The following is a 20,923-nucleotide window of genomic DNA, read 5'->3' on the forward strand; positions in this document are numbered from 1 at the left end:
TTTTCATTTTCAAGAAAGCATACAAAACACATTATAAAAACGTATCTGAAAAATTCCATTGTTGAACTAATATCTTCTTTGTAACTTTCATGGCAGCTGTAACTTTCATGGCAGCTAGCCAACATTTCTAGTCCTTCTCACTCAGAGGAAGTTGAGAATTATCATTCAACAATAAAAGAACAGGATGCTTGGGAAAAAGTATTCTAGTGACATTGTACAAAACATCTAGCACTTTGTCCCACAAATATTGTACATCTGGACAGTCCCAAAGCATGTACATCAATGTGCCTATGTTCCATGGCCTACAAAAACTCCAGTAAGGGTGGGGCTGATCTTAACCTTTAACCCAAGAATTGTTGTTATACCTGATTATATTCACTTACAAACGACATGTTCTTTACCACCAAATCCATGTGAATTTGTGTGTTTGTTTCTCAGTGCTGATGGTGTGATGAGAACAATGTCTCCCGACAAGCTCTTGAAAGGCATGCCCACGCTGCAGGGTCAGATTGATGCTCTGCTGGAGTTTGACGTGAGTCTGTTTACTGTCATCATCACAGGCTCTAGTAACACCTGATGCTGTTACACAGGGTTCAAACTTGACTAGCATCATGCCTAGTTAGGAAAAACTTTTGCAAGATACAAATCTGTGACATACTGTCATTTGAATGATTTTTTTACAATTTGAAATATAATACAGTGCATTTTATGTTCACTAAAGCTTTTTTCCTGTTAGGTAGCTGGAAATGTTGACAGCTGGTGAATAAATATCACAGCTTGTACTAGAAACAATCATTTTTTATTCTCTTGCTTTATTGTTTCAGGTTCATCCAAAAGATCTTGTAAACGGGGTGATCAATGCCACCTTCCTGTTGCTCTTCAAGGATCTGATCAAGTTGTACGCCTGCTACAATGATGGCATCATTAATCTTTTAGGCAAGTCTTAGTGTTTAAAGTTTAGTAATATCATTTTGCAAAGATGGCATATTGACACTCTGTAAGATTTGACACATCTGCATGACTTAATATGATTTCTTTGTTCATGTTTAGAGAAATTTTTCCAGATGAAGAAAGGACAATGCAAAGAAGCCTTGGAAATCTATAAAAGATTCTTGACACGAATGACCAGAGTCTCAGAGTTTCTCAAAATTGCTGAGGTAAACCATGTATTTTTTGTAATTATAAAATGTTCAGTGAAACTTGCATTAGTGGTTCGTAGGTTATGTCATATAATATCTCCTTTTTGTCCAACAGCAAGTGGGAATTGACAAAAACGATATTCCTGAACTGACGCAGGTAAGGCTCTGTTTAAGTTGCATTTTCCGCCTTTTCGTTCCATTCCTCATGATGCCAACACTCTCTACGTCAGTACTAACAATGCACGTCAGTGTTGTGGTGTTGTTTTAACATGTGTTGCATGTGTCTTAGCCTTCAAATCCGAGAAATCCCAGCAGTTTTAGACAATTGAGAGGTTGTTGACCTTTCCTGACCATTGAGCCAGTCATAAACATCAATGCGCTACATATAAGTGGTCATTCTTCTCTCATGATGGGGCATTTGTCAGAGATCCGTCCTGTCCTGTGCCCCCCGGCTGATTGACAGATTCTGTACCTGTCTTCTTATTTCAGCGGTGCAGATTGATCACACAGGCTGAGAGAGTGAGTAGTGTGTGGTGCTTTCCATTTTGGGAAATCCTGCAGTTTAGGAGAGAGCAAAAACCAATCCTCATTAGTGCTCATTAAATAAACTGCACACAAAATCTCATTTCAGAGTGAACTTGGATGTGACTGAAGGATCATGAGCGGAGTAGCAGCAATGCTTGCTGTCTGAGACAAGAACATAAGCTACAGCCACATTTGCATCCCAGTAAAGCTGAAGAATCGCCAAGAATAGAGTTTCCACAATCATTAAGACCCATTTAATATGTTGAACAAAACAATTTGCCTAAAATCTATTTAAAGACGTCTGACATTTTGGGGAATTTCAGTCAATTTCTCTCCAACGGATTATTGACTCCCTTTTAGATGAGCAAAATATGAAAATAACTGGTGCTTTCCATGAATATGGAGCACTTTGGTGTCCCCAGACTTTTAAAAAAACATTTAAAGCACAAATAGCTTCTTTTTCTGTTGTAAAAGCTATTATTATTTTGGTGATTTTTGCCTTTTGTGCGTAAACTTGTTAACGTGATTTTCCTTGTATTAAATTCTTTTTACATTCTTTAAATTTGTGACACCCAAGATGTAATATTTGGACATTATTATTATTATTATTATTATCTACCCCCCAAAAAATCAATCAAATATTATTTTCAAATCAATAGAAATGTATGTTCATCACTACAAAGCAAAGACCCTAGAGAGTGACAGCTTAATTTAGTATGCATGCACATTTGTTACTCATTGTGCTTTTATTTTGAATTTTGGTGTTTATTTAACATGTTTATATATATATATATATATATATATATATATATATATATATTCTTAATGTAGTATATACTGTAAATATAAATGTTATCAAATAAATATTTTAAATTATACAATTATTAGAAAATATCTGCCCGTAAAATACGGTGGGTATTTTATGGGCAGATATTTTCTAATAATTGTATAATCCATTTATTGAAAAGAACAAAAATTGACTTAATTTTTAAAATAGTTTCAGTCACCTGTTTTGTGCTCTATTCATGGAAAACACCAAATTCAAGCTTTTAAAGCTTGCAAACAGAAGGTTCTGCCGTTGTGGAAGCTCTGTTATGAAATGATGAGAGTTTTTCATGCTGGCAGAAACGAGGAGGCTTGCTCTGAAAGCATGCTGTGCGTGATGTCAGGGCAGGATGGTTGCCTTCAGATACTCTGGATCAGCGGCGAAGTTCAGGACGTGCTGGAGAGAGACGTGCATGACTGCCTGGTTTCTGAATTTGGCAGTGGTTTTAATTGGGTTTCGGCCTGGGATGCACAGCCGTGTAGCTCAAGAAATTTGATTACATTTAACAGGGTGTAGTAATGTTCTCGCACAATTTATTTTTAGATATTCCCTTAGATCCTATTTAAAGGACTCATGTGTACTGAAATCTTTTGATATCTGCATTTTGCAAGTTTGTTGTATACTTAAGTGATCAGTTGTGCATGCAATCCCGATCTACACAACTAAACAGAATTAATAAATTGCTATTTGTTCGTTTTTTTAGCTGCTTTTAATGTGAAGAAATATGAGTTTGAGTTTAAATTCAGAAAAGCCCGTTCCTGTTTATTAAATTCTGTCTTGATGCAACTCTTCCCACTCACACTGCAATTAGAAATCAGAAGAAACATTTTAACACCAATTTTTTAATTTGTGTCACAAAAAAAAAAAAACTAATGTCTTACAGGAACTAAAGAGACACAACGCACACATTTGTGTTTAACACAGTTTAAGGATCGCTGTTATCTGCTCGGTATAGAGCACAGGGTAATTAATGGATTAATTGTATGTGAATTAATCTCCATTATTCCTTTGTAAATATTTATGACATTGTGTGTAGCTGTGTTTGTGTGTGTATGACAGAGAGAATGGGAAAAGGAGGTGAGAGATGTTGAGGGTACGCCTGAGGTTAGTGTATTGGTGTATTGTGCCAACACTTCAGCTCAAACCCCAATTCTCAGGGGTACTTCTCAAGCCTCCAATCTGTCTGCTAGGACCCCAGTGTAATTGTCTGAGAATGCTGCCATGAAGGATTCTTTTAGCTGCCTCTGCTTGAATTGTTGTAGGAATCATACACTATTTTGATGAACAGCAATAGGTCATGTATATTAATTACACTTCGGAATACTCTATTCTGATTGGTCAAATGGCATCTAGCCGTCATGTGTGGCGCTGTAAAACAGGTTAATTTACTTCAAGAAATAATATGTTTAGATAAGTTGTCAGAGTGCTATTGGTTCATTATGATTAGGCGTGTTTCCATCCACCTATTTTATTGTGAATTTTGGGAAATTTCTTAAAAAACGGTGGATGGAAATACCAAGATGCGCATAATTTCTAAAAATGTGCATAAAAAACTTGTGCGCTCAATTGAGGTGGATATTTTTTTTATCCGATAAGAAGACCTGCACATAAACTACGATGTAAACATGTTTTCTGAAACTCAACAAAAAACTCACTCGACTTTGCGTCGACAGTGGATGAGATTGAATAACTGGACTAACCAGCGGACCAATTTCATCAGAATGATTTGGTATTTGTATAATGACCACCCAGAACTGTCTCACAGGATTGCGTTTCGAACACCAGGCTTCCTCCTCTGAACGCAAAATAACATGACAGCATTTATTACGTTTTGTCTGTCATCTCTGAAAGTTGCAAATCATTTATGATGTATGAAAAAAGAGCCTCGGGGAAGCCTCCGACTGCAGAAACTTGCATTTTAAGTTCCCAGGAAGTGATGATTTTGTTCTCCTGACCACTTGGGATGGAAACTTTATTCGCAATGCTTTATGTGATCCAATTTTGAGTCCAGTTTTGCGCACAAGTTAAATTCGCTACTTTGGATGGAAATATAGCTATTGTAATATTTTTTTTGTGTGTGTTTTACCATTCTGATTGCTGTTTATGAATCAAATACAGTAATACATTTGTTGTTAATTTTCATTATTATTATTTTGTACAGACATTACAAAATGATGTATTATGTGAACAGCTAAATACATACAGCAGAGTCAACAGATCTGACAAGGCATCCCACTCTATCTGTACATGATAGGTAGTTGAATATATGATACTAATGATGGTATTTTTCCAGGCCTGATCAAACAATGCTTAATTATCAAGATTTGAGAATTGTAAAGGGTTTGTGGCATTAGATGTCATGTATGTAGGTTAGATGTGTGTATCTTGACTAGACCTAGACAATCGATAGATGCTCTGTGGTATTATGGCTCATATCATATTACCCTAGACCCAAGGCTATTTGTTCAGCTTAACCACAAAAATGGAACAGATTATATATTATTTTAATATATATGATTTGTTTGGCCTATTTAGCTGTAACTGCATGACATTTTTACTCATGAGATACACCCACCTGCGATTATGTGGCATGTCTAACCAATAATGTGCTCTGAATGTCTCTGTTATGCCTGAATGCATGAGTGAGCATGCTGCAGTGCATTGTGGGCCCCACTGGGACCATGAACTAAAGCATTGTGCTCTGCATCCAAACCAGCGGGGAGAATTCTTTACTTACTTAATTAAGTCTATTAACTTATATAAACGTATACATTTATTGTGTTACAATATAAACTATAATATATATATAGTATTTTATAGTATAGTATTATAGTAATTTTCTAGTATATTTTGTCCTCTGCTTGTCTTCATTCACTGTTAGCAGCTTGACTTTTTGTGTTATTTAGTCTGAATGATTGTGTCCTTGGTGGTAGGTCACTTTAATGCATTGTTTTGTGACTTTGTAGGCCCCTGAGAGTCTTCTGGAATCTCTGGAGACACATCTCAACACACTCGAGGGGAAGAAAGTGTAAGTGCTTAAAGTCTTCTGAATAATATGAAGCATTAAAACAAAAGAAGTCTATCTTCTTTTTCTCGAATGGATGAAGCTTTTCTACTGCTGATAAAATCGATACTTTTATTACAAACAGTAATACTGTCCCTCCTTTCCTTGTGTTAACAGTGATGAGTGAGTATTTCTACAGAATGTTTGCCAGAATTCACTTGTACCGTAAACATAATTATATTTTTGTACTGTAATGGTGATGTTGTCGTCATTGTGGTGTTCACAGTTCTATAGACTGATGGTTGAACTTTAGTTTTAAGTTTCAGCATTTTAAAATGCTAAAGTTCCCTCTCTCTATAGAATGAATTATTTTTTTGTCTAGCAGAGCATTATAATTAAGTTCACTCTGTACAAGTTGAACCGGACTGAACTTAACACACTAACAGTGCCAGCCTAGAATTGATCGATTGCTCAATATGAAATGATTGATTTTGTATTTGGTAGTCTTCATTTCAGTGTCATGCAACTTGTATCGTAACTGAATACCCCGTATTCCCCAGTGCATGCCAGCTGTTGATATGATATTAATTTAAAATAAATATTATAATTTTTTAGGATTGTATAACTTGGATTTATTTTGGATTATGTTTCCTACAAAATAGAAATGAGTAGTAGGACAATAAGACCTGTCATTAATGCATAATGCCTGCTTGCTGTTTGAAATGATTCCTCATATCATGAATTATAATTCCATCATTTAACTTTTTGAGTATAATGTTTTGTCAAAGTTATTTCAAAAGCCATTCTCACATTATTTACGTTTCCTACCACTAGGTCACCTACTAAGGTAAGTAATGAGAAACTTTTTTACAATTGAATTATGCAGTATTACACTATCGTTCAAAAGTTTAGGGTCAGTCTCTTATGCTAGCCAAGGCTGCATTTAATTGATTAAATACAGTAAAACAGTAATATTGTGAAATATTATTACAATTTAAAGGTAGGGTAGGTAGGAATTGTCTAAAAAACTTATTTTCCAAATTTGTTTAAACTTTATTTATATATCAATACATAATTAAAATGTAAGTACTCTGAAAAAGAAAGTATAAAAATCGAGTGTATGTAGACCTCTCACGACTGTTTTAAAGACAGCTCATTATTTCCATTCACTCCACCCCCTCCCTTCTGGGCTCCTTCCAAAGCCACGCCCCCAAAACACATGAACGCGCGACTCCGACCGCTGAGCTGGACGCATTATTTACCTGAGACGAGTGGAGAGGAAGGAGCACCGTGCATGTAGTGACATCATGTCAGAATCACATGTAATAAAAAAATCGAACTTTATCATTATGAATATAAACAAATAAGATGTATTTTAGTACTCACTATCAAGCTAGCATATTGATATTGGTAAAGTTTAAAATATTTTTTTTTGATTTGCTAACAAGCTAGCTATATCTATAAGGCAAAGCTAAAAACAGGTTGCATTGATACACGTTTTTCCATTACCATCAGTTACACTGTGATGAAGATGAATTTCGTGTAAGATTCATAACATATATGGTGTTGTTCTGCATGTAAGAGTTTCCATGATGAAAGCATTGTTGACTCTGATGAGGACTAACGTTACACTCCGGTGACAAGTACCGCATCGTCAGCTCGAGGACAGGATCGGGGTCGAGGGCGAAGCAGAGGAGGTCGTGCAAGAGGCCGTGCAACTAGGGTCCGAGGAAGTAGAGGCCGAGGACGGGGTGGTCGAAGTGCAGGGCAAGGAGCTCTTCTTGGACAAGAGGACCTGTGTCGAGTTTTGCATCTCCTATTCCTAGGTTCCGTGCCTCTTGAATTCCTCAAATCAAACGGGTGCGCGCAAGTGGGCAGATCCTGTGTGGCAAAAGGGTGGTTGCCATGGTTGCGAGAGAGTGACAGTCGCCTAAGCCAATCCTTTGTTTCGTCCCGAATGGAAATAATGAGCTGTGTTTAATGCAGATTAAACGGTCTAGAGTCACTCGATTTTTATACTCTTTTTTTTTTTCAGAGTACTTACATTTTAATTATGTATTGATATATATATATAGAAAGTTTAAACAAATTTGGAAAAAAGTTTTTTATAAAATTCCTACCTACCCTACCTTTAAATGAATCAAAACAATCTGTTTTCTATTTCTGTGATTTATTTCTGAGATTGAAAATGTAGAAAATGGTTGTGCAGCCTAATATTGTTGTGTAATCTGTGATACATGTTCTTTCAGGTTTCTGTGATGAACAGAAAGTTCAAAAGAACAGTTTTTTTTAATGGAATTTTTTTTTGGTAACAATGTAAAAGTTTTTACAGTCATTTTTGATCAATTAAATCCATCGCTGCTGAGTAAAAAAATATTCATATCTTTTAAAAGAATCTTACTGACCCCAAACTTTTGAACAGTACTGTCTATAATTCTGTATAATACTATAAAGTATTATAAGACATAATTCATATTACTGTCTATTTATTAAAATAAATGGTAAATCTAATGTGCCACATATAGAAAGGATCTCCAACAAATAATGGAACGCCTGCTGGTACCCCTGCCAAAACCGCTGATCCCCCTTCTGCAGCAGCCGCAGTAACTGACACCATTGCAGCAGCACCAGCTACAACCACCATCAAGTAAGTTGTCTTATTATAATAAAACACAACCATCTGTGACATGACCTTACTGTATGCTTTACTCTCTCTTGTCTTTTTCTCTCTATAGTAGCGGCTTTAATGATCTTGTGGATTTTGATCTGTTGGCTCCAACCTCAGGGGCTTCGGCAGCTCCCACAGCATCATGGGGAGGTGAGTTGATGTCATTTAATTTTTCTGCTATAAACCCATAATCACCAGCAATAACCACTGTACTGAATAGCGTTGTTGGGTTTTTGTTTTTTATTACATTCTTTGATATTGTTTTATCAGGGCAGGTCAACTGATCACATTTCTGGTTAAAGTTGTGCAAAAATCTCCAGCATTTATTGTTACAGAGATTAAAGAACTGGAGGTTTAGGTTGTTATCGGTGTGTTCATCATTCATATCACCACTACTAGTTTGTCTATTGAGCTCCACTGCATGAACCATTTTCTACCCAGGGGGAATATATGTTGAGTGGGCATTCTAATGAGTTATAATGACAGACTAATTGGAAATGTCTTTCCCTTTCTGCTTTTCTACCCAAGCTTGTCAAGTCCCAGTTGTAAGCCGCAGTTTCTTTAGAAAGAAAAATTTGGGATCAGCTGATTCAAGGAGAGATCAAACATCTGTTTGCATCTAACATAATCTTCTTCTTTTCTTCCTCACTCATTTCCCTGTTTTTGGCTTTGGTGTCAGATCTGCTTGGTGAGGGTGAGTAGAGATGATTTTTAGATTGCATATACATACTGTAAGTGTTCTATCCAGGATCTGAGCCTTAAAATGTATCATACAAAAATCAACATGTTATTTTATTTTATTTTCCTATAATAATTTAGCAACCTAATCATTAATCATCAAAGGTTTTTTTTTTTTTTTTTTACTTATTTGAATGGTCATTATTTTATTTTATTTTCCTATAATAATTTAGCAACCTAATCATTAATCACCAAAGGATATTTTATTTAGAATTTTGTTTTAAAAAAGTAAAAAATAATAATAATTGAAAATCATTTCAAAATTTGAATGGGCAGGACACACTTGCGTCTTGTCTACTTTCTGAACAAACTTTTTACTGTCCAAATCTGCATTCTTCTTTTTTGATCCAGCTGTAGCTTTATGAAGTCATTTTGCTAAAATCTCACCTCTAAAAAAAAAAAAACTCCTCTGAGCTTTCTTTCATCCTGCCTACATCCATTCCTTGCCCCTCTCTCCTCCTCTGTCTTTCTGAATGCTGTGGTTTGGTTGTGGCTTGGCTTTGGCGGGGTTCCAGACTCTCTTGCTGCCGCTAACTCTGAAGCGCCCCTCTCTGAGGCTGACTCTGCCGCAGCTTCTGCTACTGAACCAGCAGCTGCTGCCTCGCTGCCAGTGCCTGCCACCGTCTCAGACATGGATCTGTTTGGAGGTCAGTCAGGTCATTTCCAGGTTTAACTATCAGGGAAGAATGCGAGTTCATCAGTTGTTTTGTGAATGGGTGCATGGATTGTTACTGGTACTGTTTGAAGTCACTCAGTTGACACATGACTGCTTTTCATGAAGGTACAGTAACTCGTCAATTACTTTATATTTAAGTAAATGCATATTGGCAAAGATAATTTGCATATTTTCCAATATGTGGCCTGAAGTCAGAAGTAGAAGATAATTAGTTCACTGGACAATATTTATTCATTTAACAGACGCTTTTATTCAAATGAGAACAATATATGTAGATAGGATTAATCCAAGGGAGAAAAGAACAGAAGTATTGTTAGGCCTACCAGCTGAGTTGATCCATTTGTTTAATGAAGCATACTATATAGCTAAGTATTAGTTCACTTGAGATGAGATCGCTTACAGCAGACATTTCAGTACAGCCCTGATTATAAAAGGTCAACCGCAAATAAGAGACATCAAATCACCTTAACTTGTCAAATTTCATGCCATGCAAATCTTTAAGCCCAGGCCAGCTCAAGTTTAGCTCCACTTTGCCAGCAGAAATGTGATATTAATGTTTTTTAAATTTGGAGTAAATGAACCAATTACATTTTATACTTACATTTTTCTAACAAATAGGGTTGCCAACTTTTGTATATATAAAAAAAAAATTAATTAAGTATTTAAAATGCATTTCAGATGCAATCACTTTGATTGCACTTGTTGTAAAAAAAACGTGATGTCTAACGTATGTTTTTAAGGTTTTAGTTTTACTTTGTTATGATAAACTGTAATAATGCTGCTATTAATGTCTATTAAAGTTTCATACAACATTACAGACATGTTGTACATGTTGTTAATTAATATTACTCAGTACTTAAATGTATAATCACACTGTGACAAGGACACCTTAAAATAAAGTGTGTAATGAGTGGAATTAATGCAGTTCCTTCAACTGCAGGACGATTCTGTATTATATGGAAGTTGGCAACCCTACCAGTAACTGATACCTTGTTTCATACAAAGCTGTGCAGACTGTTGATTTGATATTCCTCAAATTAAATTAACAGTCGGTTTTAAAAAAAAAAGAAGCTTTTTTTTCTCTTTAATAGGTAATAAATGAATTAATTCTTACCTGGTCATCACAATGATTCGTGCAGGTTTTGATGGGGTTTGAAATATCAAATTCCACAATGCTCATCACCGCCTTGGCTTTAGTTAACTGAAGCAATGCTGTCACATCCAACACGTTTTACTCACTTGTTGGTCCTGACGGCATTGACTGGATGTTTCACGCAGGCTGACTCATTTCCCTCAGTGTGTGTGTGTGTGTGGACACACTGAATTAAACTGTATACAGCCCAGACTGGTCTATTTTACTGCCATTTGGGTTGTATAGAGTGTTTCTGTTCACTTATAGAAGTCTCTTTCTATCGCCTCTTCATCCCCTTTTCTTTTTCTCTGTTGGGTTTTGTTGGTTTGGTTCGGCCCAGATGCGTTTGCGCCCTCCCCAGGTGATGGTCCGAGCGAGGGTGTGGCCCCAGCAGCTGCTGCCGATGCATGTGCCGGATCTGGTGGGTGTTCATCCGTACACAGGATCCTTTAGCACCCTGCTCTTTATTTGTGTGCGTGTGTGTGTGTGGATTGATATAAATAGATTTGTGTGTAATATGGTCGCGTGCTTGAATGGAAAACTGAAGTTCAACAACTTCACAACAGTCAGCAGTCTGTGTGTGCGAGAGAGAGTGCATGCAGTGCGATTTTTGTTTGCATTGTTTCGGTTTTTAACCCTGCTTTTGCCCACACGATACAGCAAAATAATTGTGTCCATGACCTGCCTGAGCACATACACCATTCTCTGCAGGCACAATTAATAATATCTCTCCTTACATTACAAAAAAATCATTCTTAATCATTATTTTGGTCTTGTTTTACAGTAAAAATATGTACACATCCTTAAAACATTAAAAGCAAAATTAATTTTGTTTTAAGGATGTTTAGATGTTTTGAAAACAAAACCAAATCCTTAAGATGATGATTGAAAATTATTTTTGCCTTAACTTTCTGCAGAAAGACTCAAAAAAAGACTTTTTTCAAGATTTACGCATTTCAATTAATAGTAAAATAGTAAAATTCCATCAAATTGAATTGAATAATCCTTAAATATTTTAATATAATAATCCTTACATATTTTTTACATAAGGATTATTCAATTCAATTAGATGAAATTTTAGTATTAATTGAAATGCTTAAATCTAAAAATCTAAAAAAAGGCTCATAATTTTTGAGTGCTATGTTAACTTTACTAATAATTTCCCTTCCAGCTTACATGTTCAGTATCAGTGATTCATTTTAACAACCTAAACTTTTAATTTCATGAAGTTTGAAGAGCAAAAGCTTAGTGGTTGTATTTACATAATGCAGCTGCGGTGTCATAGAACATGAACAGAGTTACTCTATATTTAACTTACTTTATATTTGCTTTTATTGTAACTTAGGGTTACACTTTATTTCAGTAGTCCACTTTAGACATTCTACTACTTTGCAACTACATGTCAACTAAGTTTCATTAGAGTATTAGTAGACGGTTAGGTTAGGGTTAATAAGTTGACATGTACATGCAAAGTTACTTATAGTCAGTAGAATGTCTGTTCTCTGTTGGAGGACAAACGATCATTAAAACATAACATTGTTTATTATGTTTTTGTAACATAAGTCCACTGAAGGCAAGTTGAATGCGAACCCATATGCAGTTTATTGAAACAGAATAGAACTGAGAAACGCATGACCAAAACAACCAATCAGAACATGACACATGGCAGAATCACATAGCCATTGAGTGAACATCGCTTGTACACTCGCTATTGTGGTGCATTGTGGGATTGAATGAGTGCACTTGATAATGTCCACTATGGTTTCGGACACCACTACAAATGGCTGTCCACTCAAATAGTGCCCTATTTAAGGGTATAGGGGGTGATTTAAACTACAAAATAAAAGACAAGAAAACATAAACGTGAACCAAAACAGTTTTTAACTACGTTTGAATTAGTCTGGTGGTTGCAGTACTAAGGTTAATGGTGTCTTACAGTGTGCTTTTTAAGGTAAAATCCATCTCCTCTCTCTCTCTCCGTGACTTCAGTGCTGCTGAAGTTATGAGCTCTCAGTGTGTTTCTTTTTCATTTGCAGTGTTTGTTATGTAACAAACCTTCCCCACTCCATTTTCACCCCCCACCCCTCCCTAATAAAGACCCCTGGGCCACATCCGAGGGGAGCTCAAGCATTGCCCCAGAGTTGGATCTCTTTGCCATGAAGCCAGTAGAGAGTATCGCTGCCGCAGCGTCCCCTACCAGCGCCGAGCCGAGCATCTCACCAACAGCGGCCCCTGCTGTCCCCTCTCCTCCACCCGCTACTGCCACCACCACCACCACCACCACCACCGCATCTGCTACAACTGAGCCCGCAGCTCCGCCAACACTAGACCTGTTTAGTGGTAATATTTCTGCTGTAGTTCTGCCTCTGTCTTGCTTTACTCTGCATTATGACAATATTAACTTGCTACGCTAGTTCCCCAACATTATTAAGATTCTCTTTGTTTGATTTCTCTCATTTAGATTTCTATTTTATTTTTTGGTCATTCTGGTTTGTGAATCATGACCTTAACCACCTTTTCAGTTCTTAGGAATAAACAATAGTTTGAAATATTACTATTACTATTCAGCAAAGATGCATTTAATTGATCAAAAGTCACAATAAAGACATTTATAATGTTACAAAAGATTTCTATTTCAAATAAATGCTGTTCTGTTGAACTTTATATCAAAGAATACAAAAAGATCTATCACGGTTTCTACAAAAATATTAAGCAGCACAACCTTTTTTTAACATTGATAAGAATAAGAAATGTTTCTTGAACACCAAATCATCATATTTGAATGATTTCTGAAGGATCATGTGACACTGAAGACTGGAGTAATGATGCTGAAAATTCAGCTTTGCCATCACAGCAATAAATTACATTTTAAAATATAATCAAATATAAAGTACTTATTTTAAATTGTAATAATACTTCATAATATCACTGTTTTTACTATTTTTGATCATATAAATGCAGCCTTGGTGAGCATAAGAGACATCTTTTAAAAACATTTAAAAATCTTACCGAACCCAAAACTTTGAACAGTAGTGTAAATATTAAATATTTCTAAAATATAATACCATTGATATAATTGTAAATATCAATTGATAGGTATAATATATATATATATATATATATATATATATATATATATATATATATATATATATATATATATATATATATATATATATATATATACTGTATATAAATAAATAATTGTAAATCAAGAGGGGTGGTCAATGTCACTGATTCACATTTGGCCTCTAAAATCGCACTGCAATCTGACAAAACCAGGATTTGCAGTGACCACATTTGTCCTGCAATCATTTTCTGGCTTTTTGACCATAATCTGAATGCTGCAGTTTGCATTGACATTTGCAGACTGGATTGAATTGTCTTTTGTGCTACTTGTTCAGTGATTATGGAAAAAAGCAAGCAAAGCAGAATGTTTTCTCGTCTAAATGGCGATTTTCTCTCTCTCTCTCTCTCTCTCTCTCTCTCTCTCTCTCTCTCTCTCTCTCTCTCTCTCTCTCTCTCTCTCTCTCTCTCTCTCTCTCTCTCTCTCTCTCTCTCTCTCTCTCTCTCTTACTTGAAGCTGTCATGTTATGCACTGACTAGAAGCGTAATGCAAATGTGTGTCCTTGTTTATAGATATGTTTGATTCAATGCCTGAGCAAAGCTCCTCCACAGAGCCCAAAGCAACCACTCCTAGCGTAGACCTATTTGGTGCAGGTACAGGAGTTGATTCCCATACTTCTATTGAACGTCTCGTCTCGTCTTGTCTCTTCTAGTCTCACCTTTCTTCTTTCTCATCTGTTTTTTTGCCCACTCCGTCTTGGTTTGTCCTCATAGTGGAACGTGGACTTGTGCATGTTTGCACCCTCAAAAGCACGACTCTGTGTTATTTACGTGCTTCTGCTCCTTATTGATTTCTCTTCTCTTACATTTCATCCTCCACTTCCTCTTTCTGCTTTGGCTTGGTCTGGAAGATCTTCCCGCTGTGTCACGCGGGCCCTCACCTTTGCCTGAGGCCAGTGTGACTGGTGATCTCTTGTCTGGTGAGTGTATGAGGCTTATCTTGCTAAACCTAGCATGTTCCACAAAAGAATGGAAGTCATGCAGGTTTAACATGACAAGAGGGTGAGTAAATGATGACAGAATCTTCATTTTTGAGTGAATTATCCCTTTAATTTAATGCTGTATTTGGTTAATGTTCTTCAATGCACTTCTACTTTCACTATACCTCACAGTAACACTTTAAACTGCTAGTATTATTTTCAAAGGTGTCTCTCTCTTTCTCATATAGACTCATTTATTGCTCCAGCTGTTGCTCCAGTGGCTCCTACACGTGGTGCTCCAGCTGCTCCAGCTGCTCCTGTCTCTCCTCCTAAAGCCGAACCTGTACCTGTGCTGGATCTCCTTGGTGTGTCCCCTAAACTCTCTCATAAAAAACACCTAGAAGACCAGAGGAAGTGCTTAAATGTTGAGATATTCATATTCAAAGGCTTCCACTGCAGTGTAACCCAGAGAATTATGATCTGGTTTTTACATCTGACTACACAACGTTGGTGCTGAGCTTGTTCAAGTTTAATTTTATAGCATAGACATTTCAATTTATGAACTGGTAAGTATACACCAGCTGTTTCATGACCCAGTTTTTCATAGAGGGTACTTTTGTCAGTGTCTGTTAAGTGAGCAGATGATGAGAGATGAGAAGAGAGACGTTTGTTTGAGTATAGTGTATTTGCATGCTGTGCCGTATACATTATAAGTGTGGAAAGATACAGGGAATGCACATCCATGTGTCAGTGTTTGTTACGGTGTGATTCTGTGTGGGCCTGTTGTATGTTCTTGGCTCACTCTCTCCATCTGCCCCTCTCTCAGTGTGTATGCAGCTTTAAGGCTGACTAATGCTTCTCCTCCTTCATGCTGCGCTGTGGGACGTCTGTCTCTGGAACAGACACATTTGGAGACACTACTGGAGAGTCCCAGTCCGCTGCTCCTGGAGCACCATCCTGTGACCTGCTTGGAGGTATGGTCATAAATCTTGATTGGGAAAACTCTAATTTTTGATTGATGATGAAACAGAGAAGCTAGAACAAGCACTGCCGAAGTGCTGTTCTATTTATGTAATGCAGTTAATGCCTAATAAATAATTAAGTAAAAAAAAAAACAAGAAAACAAATAAATAAATGATAGTAATCATAATAATAATAATAGTTATTATCATTGCTTTTTTGTTAAATGTATAATTTTATCCAATAATAGTAATAATAATATATTGTAATAATATATTGCAATATATATATATATATATATATATATATAAAATGCTAAGATTAAATATTTTTCTATAAACTAATGCTTGCAGATTAATTAATGTTACTTTTTCAGTAAAACTTTAAGTGTAAATTGTTATGTTGATAATATAATTTGTAATTAATATTTTTATTAAATTAGGATAATAAAAAAATAAAATAAATTCTCATCTCAGCAGTGTTGTTATTGTTAACTAAACTATTAAAAATATTGTTTTGCTAATTTAAATAAAGATAAATATATAAATAAAAAGCTTTATTTAAAATGTTAGATTTAAAATATATATATATATACATTTTTTTGCTTTATTTATTTTATTTATTTAGCTTTATATATATATATATATATATATATATATGTATAAAATTTTTGCTTTATTTTATTTATTTAGCTTATATATATATATATATATATATATATATATATATATATATATATATATATATATATATATATATAGTTTTTATTAATATTTCATCTCATAATAACCACGAAAACAGGATTTCAAAAATTTGAATATTACATGAAATCACACAGTAATTACACAGTGATACCATGGTCATTGAACCAGGTTTTGGTTATTTTGGCAGTGTGGGCAGGTGCAAATCCTGCTGGAAAATAACCAAAACCTGGTTCAATGACCATGGTATCACTGTGTAATTACTGTGTGATTTCATGTAATATTCTAATTTTTTGAAATCCTGTTTTCGTGGGTTTTATGAGCTGGAAGCCCAAATTATGTACAAATAAACAACTAAATACTTGAAATTGTTTAAGTTGTGGGCCCTGAATCTATAATCTATGGAAGTTTAACGTTTTGAATGGAATTATGGAAATAAATAAACTTTTCCATGATATTCTAATTTTTTGGAAAGGGTCTGTATGTGTATATATATATTTATATTTATATAAACTAAAACAAATTCCAAAACCTTTTTTAAAAAAATCTAAAAGTGCATTGTGGATTTGGCGTCTCACCTGTTGATGTCTGTAGGGTTGATTTCACCGGTCACCCTGACGGTTACACCGACCCCAGCAGCAGTGCCAGCCTCAGCCCCAGCTGACCTGCTGGAGTCGGGTTTTGATGCCTTCGCCAGTTCGCCGGTGACCTCCACACCAGCAGTGGCAGACAGCGCACTCGCCACCACAGCAGCATCTGGTGGCTTTGATACGTCAGGTGAAAAATCATATTATACATGTTCCCCAGGTGTTTTGAACAGATTGCTATACACTCACATTAAACATTGATAATGACCTTTTTGCCAAAACTGTTTTATTTTCTCTTGAACACAGCGTGGCGTTTTTCAAGCTTGCTTGCTTCTCAGCACACTTTCGTCTTGCATGGGCACTTCTGTATCTGCTGACCTTCTTAAATAATACAGAGAGGATGTGGCAGTGCTTATAAAATGCATTCTCCCTGTGCTTTTTCTCCTTTTTCATTTCTTCTTGTGTTCTGTCTATTCTTGCTCTCTTACTATTATACTGCTTTTCTCAACTTCATCTGTCCCATTATTCTGTCATGTCTCTCTCTTCGTTTCTGATAACTCTCTCCTTGCACACTGATCTGGCTCATTGCTTGCTCCTGCTGTGCGATTGGTGAGTTGGTGAGAGAACGCAGGGCTTTGCGGCATGTATCGCTGGGAGGTTTGAATGTTCTCACGCTGTTTGTTCATCCACTGCACATGCACACCCTTTACCCTTTTGAACTCTGTGCAGTTTTTCCCTGCTCGCCTATTTTACAGATCTTGAGCATTACTGCATCAGAATGAATTGCCTGCCTTAGAGTTGTTGGCACTGTACCGGAATACTTTTTCATAAAAGGTGCACTGAAATAATCATTTCAGCATATATTATTAGCTACTTTATAAATGTGTTGTGAATTCTTCATGCTTTTCTAGCTTTTCTAAGTCATTTTAAGCTATTAAAAAAAGACATGGTGCACCTTTAAAATTTTTGAAGACCCAAAACCTTACCTTTAAGGTTAAAGTTTCGGGTCATTGACTGGGAGGTGTATGATCCCCATCTGGTACAATTAGTTCTGCAGTGAGGATATTTTCTTTGGTGCCTGACATGATGCGTCCAACCATGTTGTAATGCAATGAAAGTCCTGTTTATAAAGATGTTCTGATGTGTGTTGCCAGTTTTTGGTTTCCCAATGCATGTAGTTAACACCCCTGGATGCAATTTTTGAATACCACATGAATGTTATGATAAATGTGTGGATCTCAATTTATTTTTGTTTTTTAAATATATATGCACTTTCGCTCAAATGTTTGGGGTCAGACAGATCTTTATTTTTAAGAAATCCTTACTTTTATTACACATTAAATTAACCAAAACTGACAGTAAAGGCATTTATAACGATACAATTTCTGTTTCAAATAAATGCTGTTCTTTTGAACTTTCTATTCATCAAAGAATCCCTCCAAAAAATTTATGGTTCCCGTAAAAATGCTAAGCAGCACAACTGATTGCAACATTGATAATGATAAAAAATGTTTTTTTGAGCGCCAAATCAGCATAATCATTGTTATAATTGATTTCTGAAGGATCATGTGACACTGAAGACTGGAGTAATGATGCTGAAAATTCAGCTTTGCGATCACAGGAATAAAATACATTTTAAAATATATTAAAATAGAAAACAGTTCTTTTATTTCACAATATTTCACATTATAACTGCTTTTACTATATTCTTTATTGAATAAATCCATTCTTGGTGAGCATAAGAGACTAATGAAACATTTAAAAAAATCTTACTGACCTTTTGAACGGTAGTGTATATTTTATTTTAATGTTGCTGTCTTTTGTTTTACTCCTGTTCTGTTACAGTACATCTGCCTTGTTATTATATGGGATTGCTGACAAGTTGCATATCCAAATCAATTCTAGGCTAAAATAGTCTCAATCCATGCTGGCTATATTAACCCACACTTCTCTGTCAACGCCAGTGTTTGACGGATTAGGAGACCTTCTGATGCCGGCCATAACCCCTCAGAGCACAGGCGGGACCCCCATGGCTGCAACGAGCATGCCGTTGACACCTGGGATTGTGCCCACCGCTGGGCCGGCAATGGTTCCGGCCATGGCGCCCGCAATGGTACCGACAATGGCACCCATAGCAGCTGCCCAACCAATTAAACCTATCGGAGGAGACTTGGACACTTCACTCGCCAATCTGGTCGGAAGTATGTATGGAACAATTATGGACTGATTATGTAGGGGTCATTGTCCCCATGATGCCGACTCAAACTTATCTTGTTTCTTCCTCTCTTGTAGACTTGGGAGTGGGAAGCCAAAAGAAGTAAGTTCAGTGTCTGTTGCAGCGAGTCACTATGTCCATGTTGTTTCAGAAACACCTAATAATCTTGTCACTTATCCGTAATGTCTATTCACGAGCATGATTTACTCAACCTGACCCTTATTGACAATTCATTTGGACTGTTATGGCAACTTGATTGATTCCCTCTCCATTTTAGCACAATTTAATCATGTTCACTTTGAGTGGCCCTAGAGCCGTGTTTATGAATGATTTGCACGTTATGTTGGCTGACAGCTATTTGTTTTGCACAGGGACAACCAGTGGAGTGAGAAGAAACTGACAGGAGGAGCGAACTGGACCCCTCACGTCGCCCCGAGTAGCTGGGGCACACCTGGCGCTCAGATGGTAGCGGCTGCTTCTTTCTTAAACACATTAAAATGTTTCTTGTATATCTTATCATATATCTGTTCCGACTGTGTTTAGTCTGGCCCTGCCCCTGGAGCCGCAGGAGCTGCCGCCCCGCCTGGAGCAATGGCACCACCCATGGGAGCACAGCCTGGCTTTGGCATGGTGAGAAACCACTTTTTAAAATGTGAATAAAAATTTCTGTATTTTGCACTTACTGTATGCACTTATGGATGGTTATTTTACTTGTCAATTTTTTACTCAGCCCCCAGCAGCTGGAGCTCCCATGATGCCCCAGTCTGTGATGATGGGTCAGCCCATGATGAGACCACCATTTACAGGGCCAGCAGCAACAGGAACACCCGGAGCACCAGTAAAGAACATACACAAAAAAGCACATGCAAACATTGTTACAGTCCACACGAAATGGAAGTTGCAGTAGACATTTCTTCCCTATATATGCGAGTGAAACAACTTATCGAACAAGAAAGAAATGTAGGGGGCACTTGAGTTTGTCCATCGGGAATTGATTGGGTCATTGTGGTTTGAGCTCATGTGAGTGACATGCACCAGTAAACACATCATCAGAGAAGAGAAGAGGACCTTATTTTGATAAAAGATTAAAAGGGCACATACTGCTATGTTCCATTAAAAAAAAAACAAGAATTGTCAATTTTGATTTTCATCAACGAAATGTCGGAAATAAGCAAAGGTTTTTTTTAGCGCATCAACGACAATGATGAAAAATGCTTTTTTAGCAATGATGACAATTACTTTAGGAGATCAGGTTTTCAAAGAACAGTTCTCATATGTTGGTTTTATTAATATTTAAATTAATATATAATTGTTGGAACATTTGGTTTAATTTTGCACTTTGCATGTTATTTTTACTAACTAAAATGAATGATAGACTAAGACATAGACAAAGATATTTTCATCAAAAGATGCTTTTGAAACAAGTCTTTTGTGCTCATTCATTTGATCAAAAATACAGTAAAAACAGCAAAAAAAAAACAATTACATTTACATTTGAAATGACTGACTGAATGAATGAAATTTTCATCAGCCATTACTCTTCCTCAAGCACCCTTTATTTCCTCAGTTGTCTCCAGGACCAGCTGCTCAGAGCCCCAAAAAACCTCCCACCAAGGATCCACTTGCAGATCTCAACATCAAGGACTTCTTATAATTTTCCAGGTATCATTATCTTACAAGTGACTTCTTAAATGAGGCTTTGGTGC

The 20,923-nt window shown here is 36.3% G+C and overlaps 1 protein-coding gene across 6 annotated transcripts in view; it reads left to right on the forward strand.

Moving 5' to 3' along the window:
• Window positions 1-20,923, forward strand: part of snap91a (synaptosome associated protein 91a) — a 48,378-nt gene that overhangs the window by 25,722 nt on the left and 1,733 nt on the right. For 2 of the 6 annotated variants that reach the window (XM_079895191.1, XM_079895192.1), the window contains 23 exons: window positions 439-532; window positions 825-936; window positions 1,051-1,157; window positions 1,255-1,296; window positions 5,457-5,518; window positions 6,329-6,341; window positions 8,020-8,141; window positions 8,230-8,312; window positions 8,842-8,856; window positions 9,416-9,547; window positions 11,049-11,129; window positions 12,806-13,048; window positions 14,348-14,428; window positions 14,686-14,754; window positions 15,003-15,119; window positions 15,657-15,728; window positions 17,010-17,192; window positions 18,967-19,203; window positions 19,295-19,319; window positions 19,589-19,682; window positions 19,761-19,847; window positions 19,948-20,055; window positions 20,785-20,879. In XM_079895191.1, coding sequence (XP_079751317.1) covers window positions 439-532; window positions 825-936; window positions 1,051-1,157; window positions 1,255-1,296; window positions 5,457-5,518; window positions 6,329-6,341; window positions 8,020-8,141; window positions 8,230-8,312; window positions 8,842-8,856; window positions 9,416-9,547; window positions 11,049-11,129; window positions 12,806-13,048; window positions 14,348-14,428; window positions 14,686-14,754; window positions 15,003-15,119; window positions 15,657-15,728; window positions 17,010-17,192; window positions 18,967-19,203; window positions 19,295-19,319; window positions 19,589-19,682; window positions 19,761-19,847; window positions 19,948-20,055; window positions 20,785-20,871 — 2,266 coding nt within the window. In that variant the 3' untranslated portion in view covers window positions 20,872-20,879. Of the gene's footprint in view, window positions 1-438; window positions 533-824; window positions 937-1,050; window positions 1,158-1,254; window positions 1,297-5,456; window positions 5,519-6,328; window positions 6,342-8,019; window positions 8,142-8,229; window positions 8,313-8,841; window positions 8,857-9,415; window positions 9,548-11,048; window positions 11,130-12,805; window positions 13,049-14,347; window positions 14,429-14,685; window positions 14,755-15,002; window positions 15,120-15,580; window positions 15,729-17,009; window positions 17,193-18,966; window positions 19,204-19,294; window positions 19,320-19,588; window positions 19,683-19,760; window positions 19,848-19,947; window positions 20,056-20,784; window positions 20,880-20,923 lie in introns of all 6 variants that reach the window. The other 4 variants (XR_013823741.1, XM_079895193.1, XM_079895194.1 and 1 more) reach the window with 4 other exon arrangements.

This window comes from Squalius cephalus, assembly GCF_949319135.1.
Source record: "Squalius cephalus genome assembly, chromosome: 15".
NCBI classification, from domain to species: Eukaryota; Metazoa; Chordata; class Actinopteri; order Cypriniformes; family Leuciscidae; genus Squalius; species Squalius cephalus.